The 17,715-nt window shown below is 71.5% G+C and overlaps 1 protein-coding gene across 2 annotated transcripts; it reads right to left on the minus strand.

Annotated features, from left to right (window-relative positions):
• Window positions 1-1,238: 1,238 nt before the first annotated feature.
• On the minus strand, window positions 1,239-16,588 carry LOC142819517 (immunoglobulin superfamily DCC subclass member 3-like). 2 transcript variants are annotated; one of them, XM_075907283.1, is made up of 14 exons: window positions 16,359-16,588; window positions 12,622-12,912; window positions 11,969-12,113; window positions 10,744-10,874; window positions 9,524-9,661; window positions 9,174-9,332; window positions 8,049-8,214; window positions 7,260-7,510; window positions 4,621-4,785; window positions 3,887-4,075; window positions 3,397-3,501; window positions 2,853-2,979; window positions 2,260-2,380; window positions 1,239-2,054 (listed from the first exon to the last, which is right to left on the minus strand). In XM_075907283.1, exons 1-14 carry the CDS (start codon window positions 16,408-16,410, stop codon window positions 1,980-1,982), a joined length of 2,115 nt encoding a protein of 704 aa, XP_075763398.1. In that variant the 5' UTR covers window positions 16,411-16,588; the 3' UTR covers window positions 1,239-1,979. The 2 variants fall into 2 exon arrangements, with proteins under 2 accessions (XP_075763398.1, XP_075763397.1); XM_075907282.1 differs by lacking the exon at window positions 3,887-4,075 and having other exon boundaries at window positions 16,359-16,503.
• Between the last annotated feature and the right edge of the window lie 1,127 nt (window positions 16,589-17,715).

The raw sequence follows: 17,715 nt of genomic DNA on the forward strand, positions 1-17,715 counted from the left end.
ATTAACGCTCAGCGCAGTGGGGGGCCGGGGCTGCCTGGACCCTGGAGTGGGGCTGGGCGGGGGCCGGGGGCGTCTTTGGGCAAGGCCGGGCCAGGCCTGGGCAGTCACTTTGGTAATGCTGGGTCTGTCGGGTGGGGGCAGGCGGGGGGGAGGGGCAGCCCAGAGATGGAGCCACTGTCAAACAAAGCAAAATCTGCCTTCCTCAGCTACGGATTGGCCACAGGGCCCCCTCCCCCCCCCCCCGCTACCCTCCCTCGTCTACTCAAAGGGGCTTTTGGTTCGGGGCCACGCGGGCAGCCCTGCCACCGCTCGCTCACGCAGGGTATTTGGCAGCATGGCTCGCACGCACACACGTGCACACGCTCTCGTGCACACTCACACAGGGTATTTGGCAGCATGGCTCGCACGCACACACGTGCACACTCATGGCATTTTGGTAGCATGGTTTGCACGTGCACACACTCATGCTCTCACTCACGTGCACCTGGCATTTGGTAGCATGGCTTGCACACGCATGTTCTCACACTCACACGTGCACACACACATGGTGCTTCCAGGTGGTGATGGTCCCTGGCGGGGGGAGGGGCGACTTGTTTAAAGGGCAGGAAGTGGGACTGGGCTCTGCCCCTCCACCTGGAGCATGGGGGGGGGGGTGCAGACCTTATTGCTTTACTGAGGAGCTGGGCTCCTGCCTCTGGAGGAGGGGAGGGGCAGGCTGGTGCCCTGTGGGGGAGTGGGTGGCTGTGTGCCCCCTGCTGGTGCCCCCTGGTTACTGCAGCCCAGCCTGGGTGTTCCTGTGGGCCGGGGAGTGGGGTGGCCCATGTGGAGGAGCCGCCTGGGAGGGGACACAGGCCCAAGCAAGCCGGGGGGGGGGGACACAAACTTGTTGCCTTGGGCCTGGTGCCCCCCCAGAGCGAGTAGGGTGCAGCCAGCCTGGGGAGGGGGGCTGGGGCCAGGCCCCATGGCAGGGCAACAGCTCCTTAGAGCTCCGTGTCTTTGGCAGAATTTTGGCTTTTAAAAAAATATTTGGATAGAGACATAAAAATGGCGAAGCAGCAAAGGGAGCTTTGAATGGGGGGGCCTTTGGGTGCAGGGCCCCCTCTGTCGGGGGGCCTTTGGGTGCAGGGCCCCTCTGTCGGGGGGGCCTTTGGGTGCAGGGCCCCTCTGTCGGGGGTCCCTCTGGGTGCAGGGCCCCTCTGTCGGGGGGGCTTTGGGTGCAGGCCCCCTCTGTCGGGGGTCCCTCTGGGTGCAGGGCCCCTCTGTCGGGGGGCCTTTGGGTGCAGGGCCCCTCTGTCGGGGGTCCCTCTGGGTGCAGGGCCCCTCTGTCGGGGGGCCTTTGGGTGCAGGGCCCCTCTGTCGGGGGTCCCTCTGGGTGCAGGGCCCCTCTGTCGGGGGGCCTTTGGGTGCAGGGCCCCTCTGTCGGGGGGCCTTTGGGTGCAGGGCCCCTCTGTCGGGGGGCCTTTGGGTGCAGGGCCCCTCTGTCGGGGGGCCTTTGGGTGCAGGGCCCCTCTGTCGGGGGGCCTTTGGGTGCAGGGCCCCCCCTCGGGGGTCCCTCTGGGTGCAGGGCCCCTCTGTCGGGGGTCCCTCTGTGGACAGTCCCCAGGGCAGAGCTCTCTGGCTTTGCTGCACCACCTGGAGGAGCCGGGGCTCAAGTCTTTTGACAAACTGGCTCTGCCTTGGCAGCAGGGACGCTGGAGGGGTCTGGTGTTTCCCTGCCCCCTCCTGGACGGTGGGGGGCAGGGCTGAGAGGTGGGGGGGCCTGAGCCTCTCGATAAGGCTGCAGCCCCCTGCCTGCACTACGGCCCCACTCGCCCCCCCTCACTTTGCCCCAGGGGGCTATTTGGTACTGGGGCTCGCCCCGGGGGGGGGCGCCGCAGGCCGGACGTGGCTGAGGTAGCTTTGGTTGGGGGGGGCAGGATGAGGTAGGTTCTTTGGAGGCCCTGGGGACCCTGAGCCACGTCCGGGTGCCCCCCCCCCAGCTACCCCAGGGACTGTGGGGGAGGGGAGCACTCGCTGGGGGCTTCGCCGAGGGGCACCTCCGGGCACGGCTGGCTCTGCGGGAAGAAGGGGGGATGGGGTCAGGCTGTGCCAAGGGTACTGCCCCTCCCCCATCCCGGCCCCCTGCCCTGGCTGCTCAGGGGGTGGGGGAAAACAGCCCCCCCCTCCAGTTACTGCCCCACGTGGCCCCGGTGCTGCTCCTGGGCCGGGGGCTGGTGGCTCGGCTCTTCCTCCCCGCCCAGCTGGGTCCCGCATCCTCACCTGGGCGACCAGGTCGATCATCTCCACGGGCTCGGCCTTCCCCAGCTGGGGGCCGAGGCTGGCGGGGGCCCCGGCCCGGGGCAGGGTCCAGCTGTCCTGCGCGCCCTTCCTGCAGCGCCGGCTGCAACGGGGCAGACGTGCTGGGTTCGTAGGGACCCGCCAAAGGCAGGCGCCTTCCCCCTCCCGACAGTCACCGGGGCTGGCTGGGGGGGAACGTGGGTAGGGGCTTGCAGGGAGGCCCAGGGGGCGCCAGCCCCACCCCACCCCCCGGGCATGTAGCTTGTGCGGGACGGGCGGAGCTCGGGGGGCCGTGGAGCACGCGCGGGGGGGGGCCGTGTGAAGGGACCGGGGTGCCAGGAAGGGACGAGCGGAGCACGGGGGCCCGTGGAGCACGCGCGGGGGGGGGGGCCGTGCGAAGGGACCGGGGTGCCAGGAAGGGACGGGCGGAGCACGGGGGGGGCCGTGCCAAGGGACCGGGGTGCCAGGAAGGGACGGGCGGAGCGGGCCCTCGGGCCCCCCACCCCCTGCAAGGCCCCTCGGCCCCCCACCCCCTGCAAGGCTCCTCGGCCCCCCACCCCCTGCAGGGCCCTCACCTCCGGCAGCCGAGCGTGAGGCCGAGGAGGCAGAAGAGGATGCAGGCCGTGCCGATGTGGGCGCCCACCACCACGCCAGCCAGCGAGCTGTCCGCCCCCGGCCCACAGCGGCACAGGGGGTCTGGGTCTGCGGGGGCAGGGAAAACAGCCCGTGTCCAAACCGCCCCCCCGCAGCCACTGCCCCCTTCCCACCCCACGGGCTGGGTCTCCCCATGGACACAGGCCCCTGCCCAGCCCTGCCCCTCACGGACAGATGCTCTGCCCCGCCCCCCACGGGCACAGGCCCCCTGTCACCTCGCCCCCCACGGGCACAGGCTGCCCCCAGCCCCCCCCCCCACAGCTGCTCTGCACTGCCCCGCACAGGCACAGCCTGCCCCCAGGCCGGCCCCCCCACAGGCAGATGCTGCCCCCAGCCCTGACCCCATCTGGGCCCCCCAGTTGCCTGCGTGTCATGGGGGGGTGATCCCTGGGCAGGGCAGGGGGGAGGCCCAGGACTCCCGGCTCGGAGCTGTTGGTCCCTCTTTGGCCCAGCCGGGCCCCTCACCCAGCATCTGGCTGCCCCCCTCCAGCCGCACGACCCGCACGGAGCTTCGCCCGTCCCCACCGCCGCCGACGGCCTGGAGCTTGAGTTCGTAGGTGGCCGAGGGCTCTGGGGGAAGGAGCCGCAGGGCGTCAACGGGGACGGGGCCAAGCCAGGTAGGCAGGGCACACGGGTGGGGCCAGGGGCCACAGTGGGGGGGGGCAGAGAGGGAGGCTGGGGGGACCTCAGTGCTGCGGGGGGAGAGGGGGAGACTGGGGCAGCAGGCACAGCACAGCACGGAGGGGGGCTGGGGGGCTCAGTCCTACTGGGGGGGGCTGGGGGAGCTCAGGCCGGGGGGGGTAGAGTCCTACCGGGGGGGGCTGGGGGAGCTCAGGCCGGGGGGGGTAGAGTCCTACCGGGGGGGGCTGGGGGAGCTCAGGCCGGGGGGGGTAGAGTTCTGCCGGGGGGGGCTGGGGGAGCTCAGGCCGGGGGGGGACCTGCAGGGGGGGCTCACCCAGGTTGCCGTAGACGTAGGAGGTGGCCGTGGCGGCCAGGAGCTGCGGCCCCTCGAAGTGGGGGCTGGGCAGTTTGCGGTGGAAGAGCTTGAAGCCCTGGAGGGGGCCGGGCAGGGGGGGCGGCGCCCAGGAGACCCGCACGGCGCTGGCGTTCAGCACCTCGGTGGAGAAGCCGGGGGCTGCGGGGACTGAACAGACCATGGGGCTCAGCACCCAGCCGCCCCCCCACCCAGCCCCACGGGGCAGGGAGGGAGCTGTGACCACTCTGCCCGCTGCAGCACAGCGCCCCCTGCTGGGCCACCACCTACAGCACAGCGCCCCCCCTGCTGGGCCCCCACCTACAGCACAGCGCCTCCCCCGCTGGGCCCCACCCCCACGGCACCCCCTACTGGGCCCCCACCTCCGGCAGAACAGCGCCCCCTGCTGAGCCCCCCACACACACACATACACCCACCCCCAGCAGCACAGCGCCCCCCCCTGCTGGGGCCCCACCTACAGCACAGCGCCCCCTGCTGAGCCCCCCCCACACACACATACACCCACCCCCGGTAGCACAGCGCCCCCCCTGCTGGGGCCCCACCTACAGCACAGCGCCCCCTGCTGGGCCCTACCCCCGCACCACAGCGCCCCCTGCTGGGCCCTACCCCCGCACCACAGCGCCCCCTGCTGGGCCCCGCCCCTCCCTGCAGCCCAGCACCCAGGGCAGCGTGGATCCCAGGCTGAGGGCTCTTACGGCGGCCCGTGGTGGAGGCCAGGACGGGCTCCGAGTCCTTGCTGGCCCCCAGTGGCGAGTAGGCCCGGAGGCGGATGCAGTAGGTGGTGGCGGGCTCCAGGCCGGTGAGGACGTGCTGGAAGGTGGTTTTGCTCACGGCCTCCTGCAGCTCGTGGCTCTCGGCCTCTGAAACAGGCCGGCCCGGAGGCTGATGAGCAGCTGCCCAGGCGGGGCTGGGGGCTCACTGAGCATCAGGCACAGAGGGAACAGAACTGGGGGGCTCTCAGGGGCCGGGGGAATGGAGCTGGGGGGGGCTCTCAGGGGCCGGGGGAATGGAGCTGTGGGGGGGGGGCTGGCAGGGGCCGGGGGAATGGAGCTGTGGGGGGGGGCTGGCAGGGGCCGGGGGAATGGAGCTGGGGGGGCTGGCAGGGGCCAGGGGAATGGAGCTGGGGGGGGGCTCTCAGGGGCCGGGGGAATGGAGCTGGGGGGGGGGACAACTCGCAGGGACCGGGGGAATGGAGCTGGGGGGGGGGACAACTCGCAGGGGCCGGGGGAATGGAGCTGGGGGGGGCTCGCAGGGGCCGGGGGAATGGAGCTGTGGGGGGGGGCTGGCAGGGGCCGGCGGAATGGAGCTGGGGGGCTGTGACGTGGGGGGGGTGTACACTCTTGTGGCCCTGGGCCCAGGCTGGTTGGGCATTCGCTGGTTGCTGTGTGGGCTGGAGGTGACCCCCACTTCCTTGGGGGCCCTCCTCAGCCCCCCATTTCCGATGCCCCCGGGCTACGGGTACCTTGAATGGGGTCCCAGCTATGCCCCTCAGGGACAGCTGGGTGCTGGGTACCGCGCACTGTGGGTCCACTAGGTCAGCCAGGCCAGCGTCACCTCCGCCCGTGGCCAGTAGCTGTCACCTCCCTGCCATCCAGCTCTCGCTCCAGGGCCCCGCCTGCCCCACCGGTACAGGAGCAATCCACCTCCCGGCGTGTCAGATCTCCCGGGGAGTCTGGACTTGTGGGGCCTGTCCTGGTGCCTGGGGCCCCCTTGCCCGCAGGGATGGCAGGGCAGGTCCCACGGGTCCCCTCGGGCCGGGCCCTGGCTGTCTCTGGTGGCGGATGGCTGGTCCCTGTCTCCTGCCTCGGCCCGTTGCTCAGCCAGCAGCGGGTCCCTGCGCGATTCCCTCTCTCCGGGACTCCCGTTCACACCCGGCCCGGCTCGCCGTGAACTCGGCCGCCAGCCTCCCGGCCTCCTGGGGTCCCCTGGCTCCGGTCCTGGAGCCACAGCCTGAGGCTGGGTGTGCACCCTCCATAGAACTGCTCCAGCATCAGCAGCTTAACCAGGACCTCTGCGGCCTGGGCCCCCCCCCCCCCGCACACCCGCGTGGGGCAGGATCGCGCCAGGCGGGAGGCCAGATCCACACGGGTCTCCCTTGGCGCCTTCTGCACCCCCCGGAACTTCTTCCTGCACGTTTCCGGGGTCGGCCCCTGTGCAGCAGGGCCCCCGTGACCCGTTCGTTGAGCCCCCTGCGGCCTCCTGATCCAGCACGGGGGGGGGGAGCTGCTGAGCCGTCCGCTGGGGATCTGGTGCTAAGAAACCCGTCCGTGTCCCCCGCGTCTTTACACTGGGCCAACACGAGCGTCTCCAAGTGTCCGGCCGTCCCAGGCCCCGGGCCCCTCCCCACGCGCCGCAGCCAGGGCCCCTCGGCGTCTCCGCTCCGCCATGGCCCACTCCGCTGCCGGCACAGCGTGGCCTGGTGGGCACCACGTCTGTCTGGCGGACTCCAGCCCCGCATCCGCTCTGAGGGCCTGAGGCGCCCTGGCCGTGTCTGGCTGCTCCCCGCCGGGACAGGCTCCAGGCCCATGGGGGGGTCTTTCTCTTCCAGCCGGGCAATCAGCTGGGCCTTGGTGGTTCTTCCCGGGGCAGGCCCCACTCTCTGCACAGCCCCACCACGTCTGTCTTCAGGAGTCGGGCGCAGGCATCTCCCCGCCGAGCCCCGGGGTGCAGACTCACCAGCCGATGCTCCATCCACAGGGTGCAGTGCAGCCCCCCCGACACCCCTGTGCCAGTGCCTCGGGGACCCCCGCCCTGCACCCCCGTCTCCGCCAGCCAGGCGAATGGGGGGGGGTTAGTGCTTCTCAGAGATACAGCCCGGCCCGGTTCCATGTGGGCAGCCTCAGACCCCTCAGGGCGGGTCCACAGGCCCCCGAACCTCCAGAACTTGACAGTCTGTTCTCTTCATGTGTGCCCAGCCAAGGCTGCCCTCTCCCTCCCCCCAGGCAGCCCCCCCCCTTCCTTTGTTCCAGCTCCCCCTGGCCAGGTGAGATGCCACTGGCCATGGCCAACATGCCTGCTGCCCCCAGGGCCCCCCCCGCTGGGCAGCGCTTACAGACACCAGCCAGTAGGGGTCACCCACAGCCCAACGCAGAAACCAGGGACTGGCCAGGAGAGCGGGCCCAGGGCCACATGGGTGAGCAGCCCCCCACGACGTCACAGGGGCTGAGGGAACGGACCCAGGGGAGTCTCTCTGGGGCACAGAACTTGGGGGGTCCCTCTAGGGCTTGGGGAACAGAACCGGGGGGGCTCAGTGGGGCTGGGGGAACAGAACTGGGGGGGGCTCGCAGGGGCAGGAGGCAGGAGCATGGGGTGGGGGGGGTTCAGGGACACTCACCTCCCGCCCTGCGGATGTGCAGCACGTAACCGATGATCCCGTCAGTCACCTCGGGGGGGGGCTGCTGCCAGGACACCTGGAGGGAGGTGGTGGAGAGCGCGGTGGCCCGGACACCCCCGGGGGCGCTGGGCAGCGCGGGGGCCAGGCCGACAGACAGGCGGGCGCTGGCCTGGTTGGTACCGGCGCTGTTCTCAGCAATGCACTGGTAGATGCCTTCATCTGCCGCTGTCAGCCGCTGGATCAGCAGGGTGCTGGGGGGGCCGGGGGGGGATCAGCCCTGCCTGCAGCACCCAGCCAGCCCTGCGCGCCATGTCACATTCCCTGCCCCCCCGCCGGCCGGTTCCCTGCCCTGGGGCCAGAGCAGAGTCAGTGCCCCCTAGAAAGGAAAGGCCCCTCCGCCCAGCATCTCCCCCACTGGGCTCCATCCCCTGCCCCTCCACCCAGTGCCCCCCCCCCGCTGGGCCCCGTCCCCTGCCCCTCCACCCAGCATCTCCCCCACTGGGTCCCGTCCCCTGCCCTCCGCCCAGCACCCCCCCCGGCTGGGCCCCATCCCCTGCCCCTCCGCCCAGCGCCCCCCTGGCTGGGTCCCATCCCCTGCCCTCCGCCCAGCGCCCCCCTGGCTGGGTCCCATCCCCTGCCCTCCGCCCAGCGCCCCCCTGGCTGGGCCCCATCCCCTGCCCCTCCGCCCAGCACCCCCCCCGGCTGGGTCCCATCCCCTGCCCCCCGCCCAGCGCCCCCCCCCGGCTGGGCCCCACACTGGGGCTGATCTGGGGCCGTCTCCCCGCTCACGTGTTGCTGTGGGAGGTTCGGACGTTCTCTCCCGGCCGCAGGGTCTTGCCGTTTCTCAGCCAGGCGAGGTGGGGCTCGGGCGCGCCCTGGGCCACGCAGGAGAAGCTGGCGCTGCTGCCCAGCGGCTTGGCCACCGACTGGGGCCACTGCACAAACTCGGGGGGGGCTGCCGGGCGGAGACGGGTGAGGACCAGCGGGGGGGGCAATGCTGCCCCTGGCCCCTGCCCCTGCCGCTCCCACCCAACCCCTATGATGGGGGGGGCTGCCGTCCTGCCCTGGCCTCGTGCCTGTGCCCCCATGGGCCGTGCAGAGCCTGGAGAGACCCCAGCTGGGCGGTGGGGGGGGGGCTCTGGGAGCCTGGCGAACACCCAGCCCCAGCCAGCTGCTGCACCCCCAGGAGTGGGGCGGGCTTGGGGGAGAATCCCCAGTCTCAGGCACTGGCCCGGGGCCCCTCACTGCCTGGGTGACCCCCCAGCGGCAGCCCCCCCAGCTGGCGCGGCGAAAAGGCCCCGTGACGGGGCCACAGCTCATTAGCCCCATCAAAGGCTGCAGCCGGCGGCGCCGCAGGGAGGCCTTGGGGGCGGGGGAGGGGGGCTTCAGCCCCGCAGCCGGCCAGTGCCGGGGGGGGCAGGGGCCCTGCCATTGGGGATGCGCTGGCTTGATGCCCCCTTCTGTGGGGGGGGGCTGGACCCCAGCCCCACCCTGCTGTGAGCTGCCTGCCCCGGACCCTGCCCCCCTCAGAGCCCTGGGCTCCCTGCCTCACCTGCTCTGCGCTCATGGGCCAGGTGCTGACGCTGATTTATTCCCACGCCAGCCCCTTGTGGGGGGGGACTTTGGGCAGGTTCCCACCCCTCTGCCCCCTGGGGGGGTTGGAAGGGGCCCCCGGGGGGGCTCGCACCCGTGACCTTTGCCCCCTGGGGGGGTTGGAAGGTGCCCCCGGGGGGCTCGCACCCATGACCTTTGCCCCCTGGGGGGGTTGGAAGGGGCCCCCGGGGGGCTCGCACCCGTGACCTTTGCCCCCGCTCATACAAAGCCAAGGGCGGATTGCCCTGCACGGCCCGGCCGCTCGGGGTCGGTCTGTCTGGCCAGGCCCGTGGGCGTCAGCCCCTCCCCCGCCAGACTCACCCTGCACCATGAGGCTGCCCTGGGCCGTGCGGCGCACGCGGGTGCCGGGCCGGTTGGCCGCGCACACGTAGACCCCGGCGTGTTCCACGGAGACGTCCGAGATCATGAGGTTGCCGGTGCCGAGCACCTGGACCCCCTCCACGCCGATGGAGCGTCCATCTGGGGGGGGCAATGGGTGAGTGGGGGGTGCTGCTCCCCTCCCCCACCCTGCTAGTCTGTGCACCCCCCGTCCAGGGCCCGTCCTTCCCCTCCCCCACCACTCCCCGATATGCACCCCCAGCCTGGGTCACCCTGTGCTCTCCTGGGGTCTTTCCAGCCCCCCCGGCCAGGAGCCAGCGGCCCCCCCTCACCGAGCCGGCTCCAGGAGACGATGGGCCGCGGGTGGCCGGTGGCGATGCACTCCAGGACGGCCGTCTGGTGCACCGTCAGGGTCAGGTTCTGGGGGCCCGACAGGATCACCGGCTCCTTGTAGCGTCTGGGGGCCGAAACTAGGGAGGGAGGGAATAGAGCCCAAACGGCCCTGCCAGCCCTTGCCCACTCTGACCCCCAGCCCCCTGCTCTAACCACTAGCCCCTACTCCCCTCCTACAGCCAGGGAGAGCACCCAGGCCTCCTGGCGCCCGCCCCCCCCCGCTCTAACCACTAGCCCCTACTCCACTCCTACAGCCAGGGAGAGCACCCAGGCCTCCTGGCGCCCGCCCCCCCCCGCTCTAACCACTAGCCCCTACTCCCCTCCTACAGCCAGGGAGAGCACCCAGGCCTCCTGGCGCCCGGCCCCCCCCGTTCTAACCACTAGCCCCTACTCCCCTCCTACAGCCAGGGAGAGCACCCAGGCCTCCTGGCGCCCAGCCCCCCCCCCCCCGCTCTAACCACTAGCCCCTACTCCCCTCCTACAGCCAGGGAGAGCACCCAGGCCTCCTGGCGCCCGCCCCCCCCCGCTCTAACCACTAGCCCCTACTCCCCTCCTAGAGCCAGGGAGAGCACCCAGGCCTCCTGGCGCCCGCCCCCCCCCGCTCTAACCACTAGCCCCTACTCCCCTCCTACAGCCAGGGAGAGCACCCAGGCCTCCTGGCGCCCCCCCCCCCGCTCTAACCACTAGCCCCTACTCCCCTCCTACAGCCAGGGAGAGCACCCAGGCCTCCTGGCGCCCGCCCCCCCCCCCGCTCTAACCACTAGCCCCTACTCCACTCCTACAGCCAGGGAGAGCACCCAGGCCTCCTGGCGCCCGGCCCCCCCCGTTCTAACCACTAGCCCCTACTCCCCTCCTACAGCCAGGGAGAGCACCCAGGCCTCCTGGCGCCCAGCCCCCCCCCCGTTCTAACCACTAGCCCCTACTCCCCTCCTACAGCCAGGGAGAGCACCCAGGCCTCCTGGCGCCCAGCCCCCCCCCGCTCTAACCACTAGCCCCTACTCCCCTCCTAGAGCCAGGGAGAGCACCCAGGCCTCCTGGCGCCCAGCCCCCCCCCCGCTCTAACCACTAGCCCCTACTCCCCTCCTACAGCCAGGGAGAGCACCCAGGCCTCCTTGCGCCCAGCCCCCTGCTCTAGGGCCGCCCAGTCTGGCCTGCTCACCGCTGATGTCCAGCTGGGCCTCCTGGCTGCAGCGGGTGCTGGCGATGTTGCTGGCCACGCAGCGGTAGGCGCCCACGTCAGCGCGCCGCACCCCGGTGAGCTGCAGGATCCCTGCCGGCAGGAGGGTGAACCTGGGGGGGCAGCGCGGTCAGGGGGCCGGGCTGGGGCTGGGACGTGGGCAGCCTGGTGGGAGGGGCTGAGCCCTGGTCCGTTGTGGGGGGAACACAGAGCCCCCCCTTCTAGCCCAGGGGCAGGGCCTGTCCCGCTGCTCTGCCCACGGGCTGGCCTCAGGGTCCCCACAGCTCCCTGGGCAGGGCCAGTCCCATGGCCTGGGCGGGCGGGTCCCCCCTGGCTCTCTCCCCCCCCCACGGGGCTGGTCTGGTCAGGCGGGTCCCCCCTGGCTCTCTCCCCACCCCCCACGGGGCTGGTCTGGGCGGGCGGATCCCCCCTGGCTCTCCCCACCCCCCACGGGGCTGGTCTGGGCGGGCGGGTCCCCCCTGGCTCTCCCCCCCCCCACGGGGCTGGTCTGGCGGGTGGGTCCCCCCTGGCTCTCCCCCCCCCGGGGCTGGCCTGGCGGGTGGGTCCCCCCTGGCTCTCTCCCCCCCCCCGGGGCTGGCCTGGCGGGTGGGTCCCCCCTGGCTCTCTCCCCCCCCCCACGGGGCTGGCTTGGCGGGCGGGTCCCCCCCTGGCTCTCTCCCCCCCCCCGGGGCTGGCCTGGCGGGTGGGTCCCCCCTGGCTCTCTCCCCACCCCCCACGGGGCTGGTCTGGGCGGGCGGATCCCCCCTGGCTCTCCCCACCCCCCACGGGGCTGGTCTGGGCGGGCGGGTCCCCCCTGGCTCTCCCCCCCCCCACGGGGCTGGTCTGGTCAGGCAGGTCCCCCCGGCTCTCTCCCCCCCCCGGGGCTGGCTTGGCGGGCGGGTCCCCCCTGGCTCTCCCCCCCCCCCACGGGGCTGGTCTGGTCAGGCGGGTCCCCCCGGCTCTCTCCCCCCCCCCCGGGGCTGGCTTGGCGGGCGGGTCCCCCCCTGGCTCTCCCCCCCCCACGGGGCTGGCTTGGCGGGCGGGTCCCCCCCTGGCTCTCCCCCCCCCACGGGGCTGGTCTGGTCAGGCGGGTCCCCCCCTGGCTCTCCCCCCCCCCCACGGGGCTGGTCTGGTCAGGCGGCTCCCCCCCGGCTCTCTCCCCCCCCGGGGCTGGCTTGGCGGGCAGCCCCCCCAGCTCTGGGCTCACCGCTGGTCGTCGGGCGGCAGGGCCGTGCGGTTACACTCCCAGGCGATGGTGGCCTCGGGTACGCCCTGGATGAGGCACTGGAATCGGGCGACCCCCCCTTCCTCCACCGCCATGGACTCCGGGTGCATGTGGAACTTGGACAGGGCTGTGGGGGGAGGCAGCTGTCAGGGCAGAACCCCCCCAGCGGGGCCCCCAGCTGCACATGCATCCCCGTGGAGAGGCGCTCTCCCTCCCGCCCCTCTGGCAACACCCTCCAGCTTGGCAGCCTCGGCTGCGCTCACCCTGGGAGCAGTGCCATCCCAGGGCCCCCCCCTTGCACATGCGGAGGTGGGGGGGTTGCCCCACGTCTGAGCCTGGGGGTGGCTGCAGAAGGCAAAACCAGGGGGGTGCAAAGGAGGGTCCATCCCCCACTCTCCCCCCCATACTCCCAGGTGGGGGCTGAGACACCCCCAAAGTGCTAAGCGGGGAGGGGGGGGACCAGGGTGCTGAGTCTGACTTGGGAGCATGGCCTTGAATCAGCACCCCCCCCGGCCCACTGAGCGGGGTCCGAGCCCAGACACACCCGCCCCTCCCAGCCCAGCCCTTGGGGGCGCGTCTGTGGCAGCTGGGCCAGCCTGGGGCCGTGGGCTGGCGCGTGCCCACCCCCGACTCACTGGCGAGCCGCACCCGGGCCCTGCGGCTGAGCAGCCGCCCGTCGCGGTTCTGGGCGGCGCAGCTGTAGTCGCCGGCGCTGGAGGGGCGCTGGAGGCGCTTGATGAGCAGCGAGCCGTTGGCCAGCACGGCCACGCCGCTGTCGTCGGCCAGCGCGGCCCCATCCTTGTGCCAGGTGACGCTGATCGGCGGCTCCCCCTCCACCCGGCAGTGCAGCACCAGCGGCCTGTCCCGCACCGCGATCACGTCCGCCGGCTCCTGCAGGAAGGCCAGTTCTGCCGGGCGACCCAGCCCTGCGGGGAGCAGCCGTTAGTCCTGGAGCCGCCAAGCCCCGTGGGCCAGATCCTGCGGCCAGGGCCCGCCCTCATCTGCAGCAGGGCAGGATCGGGCCCTCGCGCCATCCGGCGCCATCCCGGGGGAGCAGGACCACCAGGGCAGCTTCCATCCATCCCTTGCATCCCCCCTCGTCCTCCCTCCGCTGGCCTGCCCACTCCCAGCTGTCTGCTGCCCCCGGGCCTAGCCCAAGCGCTGAGCTGGGTCTCACGGCCCCACGCTGCCCTGCCGGACTCGGCCACCTCTGGGGCACAACGTGGCAGCTGCTTACTGCACTGTGCAGGGTGGCAGCCCAGCTCCTGCCCCACCATCTCCCCTGCAGGGCCCGGCTGCCAAGTGGCCCCAGGCTGCCGCGCCCCCACTGAGCAGGGCATCCCGCCGGGAGAGGGGGATGGGAAGTTTGCAGATGATACCAAAGTGGGTGGGGTTGCGACTTCTTTGGAGGATAGGGACATAATTCAAAATGACCTTAGCAAGTTAGAGAAATGGTCAGAGGTAAACAGGATGAGGTTTAATAAAGAGAAATGCAAAGTGCTCCACTTAGGAAGGAACAATCAGTTCCATACATACAAGATGGGAAGCGACTGTCTAGGAAGGAGCATGGCGGAAAGGGATCTAGGGGTCATAGTGGACCACAAGTTGAATATGAGTCAACAGTGTGATGCTGTTGCAAAAAAAGCAAATATGATTCTAGGTTGTATCAACAGGTGTGTTGTAAGCAAAACTCGTGAAGTCATTCTGCCGCTCTACTCTGCACTAGTTAGGCCTCAGCTGGAGTACTGTGTCCAGTTCTGGGCGCCACATTTCAAGAAAGATGTGGAGAAATTGGAAAGGGTACAGAGAAGAGCGACAAGAATGATTAAAGGTCTAGAGAACATGACCTATGAAGCCAGGCTTCATGAACTGGGCTTGTTTAGTTTGGAAAAAAGAAGATTAAGGGGGGACATGATAGCGGTTTTCAAATATCTAAAAGGGTGTCACAAGGAGGAAGGAGAACATTTGTTCCTCTTGGTTTCTGAGGACAGGACAAGGAGTAATGGGCTTAAAGTGCAGCAGGGGAGGTTTAGATTGGACATTAGGAAAAAATTCCTAACTGTCAGGGTGGTCAAATATTGGAATAAATTGCCAAGGGAGGTGGTGGAATCTCCCTCTCTGGAGATATTTAAGAACAGGTTAGATAGACATCTGTCAGGGATGGTGTAGACGGAGCTTGGTCCTGCCTTGAGGGCGGGGGGCTGGACTCGATGACCTCTCGAGGCCCCTTCCAGTCCTATGATTCTATGAAACAGCACCAGTTCCAGGGTCGCCAAGTGGGACCAACTTGCTGTGGCTGGAGCCCAGGATCCCCTGTCCCCCCCCCCCGAGAGGGACCCAACTGGCTCCTTAGGGCACCTAGGGAAACATGCCCCAGCAGGCCAAGCATGTGGTGTCTGCAGCCTGCCCTCTGCGCCCGCCCTGTGCCTCAACGGCACCCAATGGCAGGGCAGACACACCATCCCAAGGGCCACGCACAGGGGCCGGGAGCCCCCCCCGCACAAACATAGCTCGTGCAAATCCGTGTGCCACTGGCCCCCTGTGCACCCTCCATCTGTGCTGAGCCTGGGGCGTGTAACAGCCCTGCTGGTGCGATGCACGCGCGGGTGCGTCTGTAACACCCCAGTTTCTCTGTGCAGCCACGCAGGCTGGTGCAGCTGCCGCAAGATGGGCAGTCGTCCCTGTAAGGGGGTGGGCACTTCCCAGCCTGGCACCAGCTGGGGGGAGGGTCACTGCCCCGCTGGGCCTGCCCAGCTCAGCATCTCTGGAGCCCGGTGTCAGGGCCCCCCTCCCCGGCGCGCCGTGTGGCTGGAAAACCAGAGCCCCGTCCCCGGGCTTGTGGGCCAGTCACCAGCGCGCCGTGTCCCCAGCCCGTCACTGCCCCAGCGCCCAGCTCTGCCCCAGGACCAGGCGCCACCCTGCGGGGCAGCCCCGGGCGGCTAAGGCGCCGCAGGCCGGGGGATGGGGGAGCCGCAGGCCCCTGGTCCCGCGCGGGGCGGGGGAAGCCAGACCAAAGTTAACTTGGTGACAATGGAGCAGCGGGCGGGGGCGGGGGGGGATTTGCCAGCCTGACATGGTGATTGATGCTCTTTCAGCCCGGCCTTAGCAAGGGGGCTGGGGGCAGGGCCGTGGAGGGCGCAGGGTGGGGAACAATGGGCGGGTCAGAGGGTGCGGAGGCAGCTCCATTGTGTTCCTAGCAAGCACAATAGCCCCCACCTTGCCCGGCGGGGGCCCTGCGGCCCATCTGCCTGCCTGGGCAGCCACGTGACCGGCTGGGGGTGAGGTTCCCATGACTTGTCCCCTGACTCGCTGGCCCGCCCTCCATCCATCACGGCCCTGGCCCTGCCCTGACACCCTGCGCTGCCCCAGGCCGGGGGGGATCACGGCCCGAGCCCCCCGCCCCGACAGACTGACCCTGGCCAGGGCCAGGCCCAGCCACACAGCAGGCCCAGGCCGGCCCACGGGCAGGCGGAGGGTTGGGAGAGGCAGGGAAAGCGGGATCAGCAGCTGGGACTTGGGGCTGCAGCAACTCCCCATCCAACGGGGGCCCAGCCAGCTCAGAGCCCCAGCGCTGGGTCACAGGCCCCATCACAGAGGCACCCTGAGACGCTGGGGGGCCAGCACAACATGGGCCCCCCCCACCAGCCTGCCCAGTCCCACTCCAACCACTAGCCCACACGGCCCTCCCCGAGCCAGGGACAGACCCCCCCCCGGAGTCCGCCCCCCTAACCACTAGCCCACACGGCCCTCCCTGAGCCAGGGACAGACCCCCCCCCCGGAGTCCGCCCCCCCCAACCACTAGCCCACACGGCCCTCCCTGAGCCAGGGACAGACCCCCCCCGGAGTCCGCCCCCCGAACCACTAGCCCACATGGCCCTCCCCGAGCCAGGGACAGACCCCCGGAGTCCGCCCCCTAACCACTAGCCCACACAGCCTTCCCCGAGCCAGGGACAGACCCCCGGAGTCCGCCCCCTAACCACTAGCCCACACGGCCTTCCCCGAGCCAGGGACAGACCTCCGGAGTCCGCCCCCTAACCACTAGCCCACACGGCCCTCCCTGAGCCAGGGACAGACCCCCCCCCCCGGAGTCCGCCCCCCGAACCACTAGCCCACATGGCCCTCCCTGAGCCAGGGACAGACCCCTGGAGTCCGCCCCCTAACCACTAGCCCACACGGCCCTCCCCGAGCCAGGGACAGCGCCCAGCGCTGCTCCGGGTCCCCGTGCCCCCCCCGGCCAGCATCTCGGGGGTCGGGGGCAGAGGGGCCCGGGGGCTGCACGTGCTCCCCCGCGTCCCCCCAGCTCACGCGCAGGTGGGGAGGGGACAGGCGCGGCTGGGCTCTGTGCCCCCCCCCCCCCCCCCCCCCCACTCACCGCAGGCCTGGAGCAGCAGCAGCCCGGCCAGGCAGAGCCGCCAGCGGGCCATGCTCCGGCCGGGGGGCTCAGAGCCCGGGGCCGCGGGGGGGCCGGGCCATGGGGAGCCCCCGGAAAACTTTTCTCGGCTCGCGCCGCCGCTCCGCTCCGGTGCTGGCGCCGCGGAACTTGCCCGCCGGCCGCGGGGCTGCCCAGCGCCCAGTGAGCCGCCCGCGGGCCGGCCGGGGGGACCGGCACAAGGGGGGGCGAGGGGGGCAGCGGCCGCCCAATGGCAGCGCGGCGCCAGGTGACGGGCAGGGGTCGCCCCGCCCCGCCCCCGTCCGGCTCCGCGCGGTTCCAGGGTCTGGGGGACTCGGGGGGGGGGGAGGGAAGATCCTGCCCCCCCGAGCTCGGAGCCGCCCCCCAGGGTCAGCCTCCCCCGGAAGCCGGGCCGGAGCCAGGCCTGGAGGGGGTCATACACCCCGCGGAGTTAAGGGGGGGACTTCCCAGCGCAGCCCCCCCTCCAGGCTGCAGATCGGCCAGGAGGGGCGGGGGGACCAGGACCCCCCCAGATCTCCCCTGCGCTGCCGGGGCTGGGCCACGCGCTACAGTCTCGGCGCGCCGCGGCGTTACCCTGCGGAACTCACTGCCAGGGGACGGCAAAGCCCAGCCCGCCCGGAGCTTCCCCGAGGCGGTGCCCCGCTGGCTGTTTGGGTGAAGCCAACCACGGGGCCGACGGTGCTCGCCCTCCGTGTGCCGGGCCCCGCCGATCTGGGATTGGGGTGCGGATGGGGGCGGGGCAGAAGGATGGGTCGGTCCCCTTTGCGGGGCCTGGCTGCCGCCCTGGGGCGCTGGTGAGGGGCGCTGGCGGGGGAGCCCCGTCAAGGCCGCTGTCCCAGGTGCTGAAGTCTGCCCGGCTCAGGAGAGGTGCTGGGGGTCTGGGGGGGTCCGGGGGGGGGACGCGGATGGGCCGGGCCGATCAGGTTCCAGGCTGGTTTTGCCGGGGGGGAGGGGGAAGACTGGAGAGGGGAGGGGGAGGGGGAGGGGGAGCCAGGACTCCTGGGGTCTGTCGGGGGGGGGGGGGGGGATTTGAGACGAGCTCCGGGCAAAACCAACCCTGTAGCGAGGCTCCCAAGCCGGGGGGGGACCCCAGAAAGCAGGGCCCGGAGCCAGGGCCCCAAGGGGGAGCCGGGGGCGGGTCCCATTCAAAGTTGGCCCCCCCCATCCCCCCCCCCCGCCGCTCGCCGAGTGCCCGCGGTTGCCCCGGGAGACGCCCCCCTCCCGGTGTCACTTTCACAAGCTGTTAGCTCCATTCTCCCCACACAAAGGGCGAGGGGCCGCGGGCCCGGGGGGGGGGGGGGCTGCCCACTGCCCCTCG

This window comes from Pelodiscus sinensis, chromosome 24, assembly GCF_049634645.1.
Source record: "Pelodiscus sinensis isolate JC-2024 chromosome 24, ASM4963464v1, whole genome shotgun sequence".
In the NCBI taxonomy this organism is placed as follows: Eukaryota; Metazoa; Chordata; order Testudines; family Trionychidae; genus Pelodiscus; species Pelodiscus sinensis.

Excerpts from the sequence above, each read along its gene's own strand:
- LOC142819517 (XM_075907283.1), bottom strand. The coding sequence starts at position 16,410 with ATGGCCCGCTGGCGGCTCTGCCTGGCCGGGCTGCTGCTGCTCCAGGCC. Across the intron at positions 2,980-3,396 it reads GGGGGGCAGCCAGATGCTGG|ACCCAGACCCCCTGTGCCGC; the intron begins GTGAGGGGCCCG and ends CTGCCCCCGCAG. Across the intron at positions 2,381-2,852 it reads CTCACGCTCGGCTGCCGGAG|CCGGCGCTGCAGGAAGGGCG; the intron begins GTGAGGGCCCTG and ends GCCCCGTTGCAG.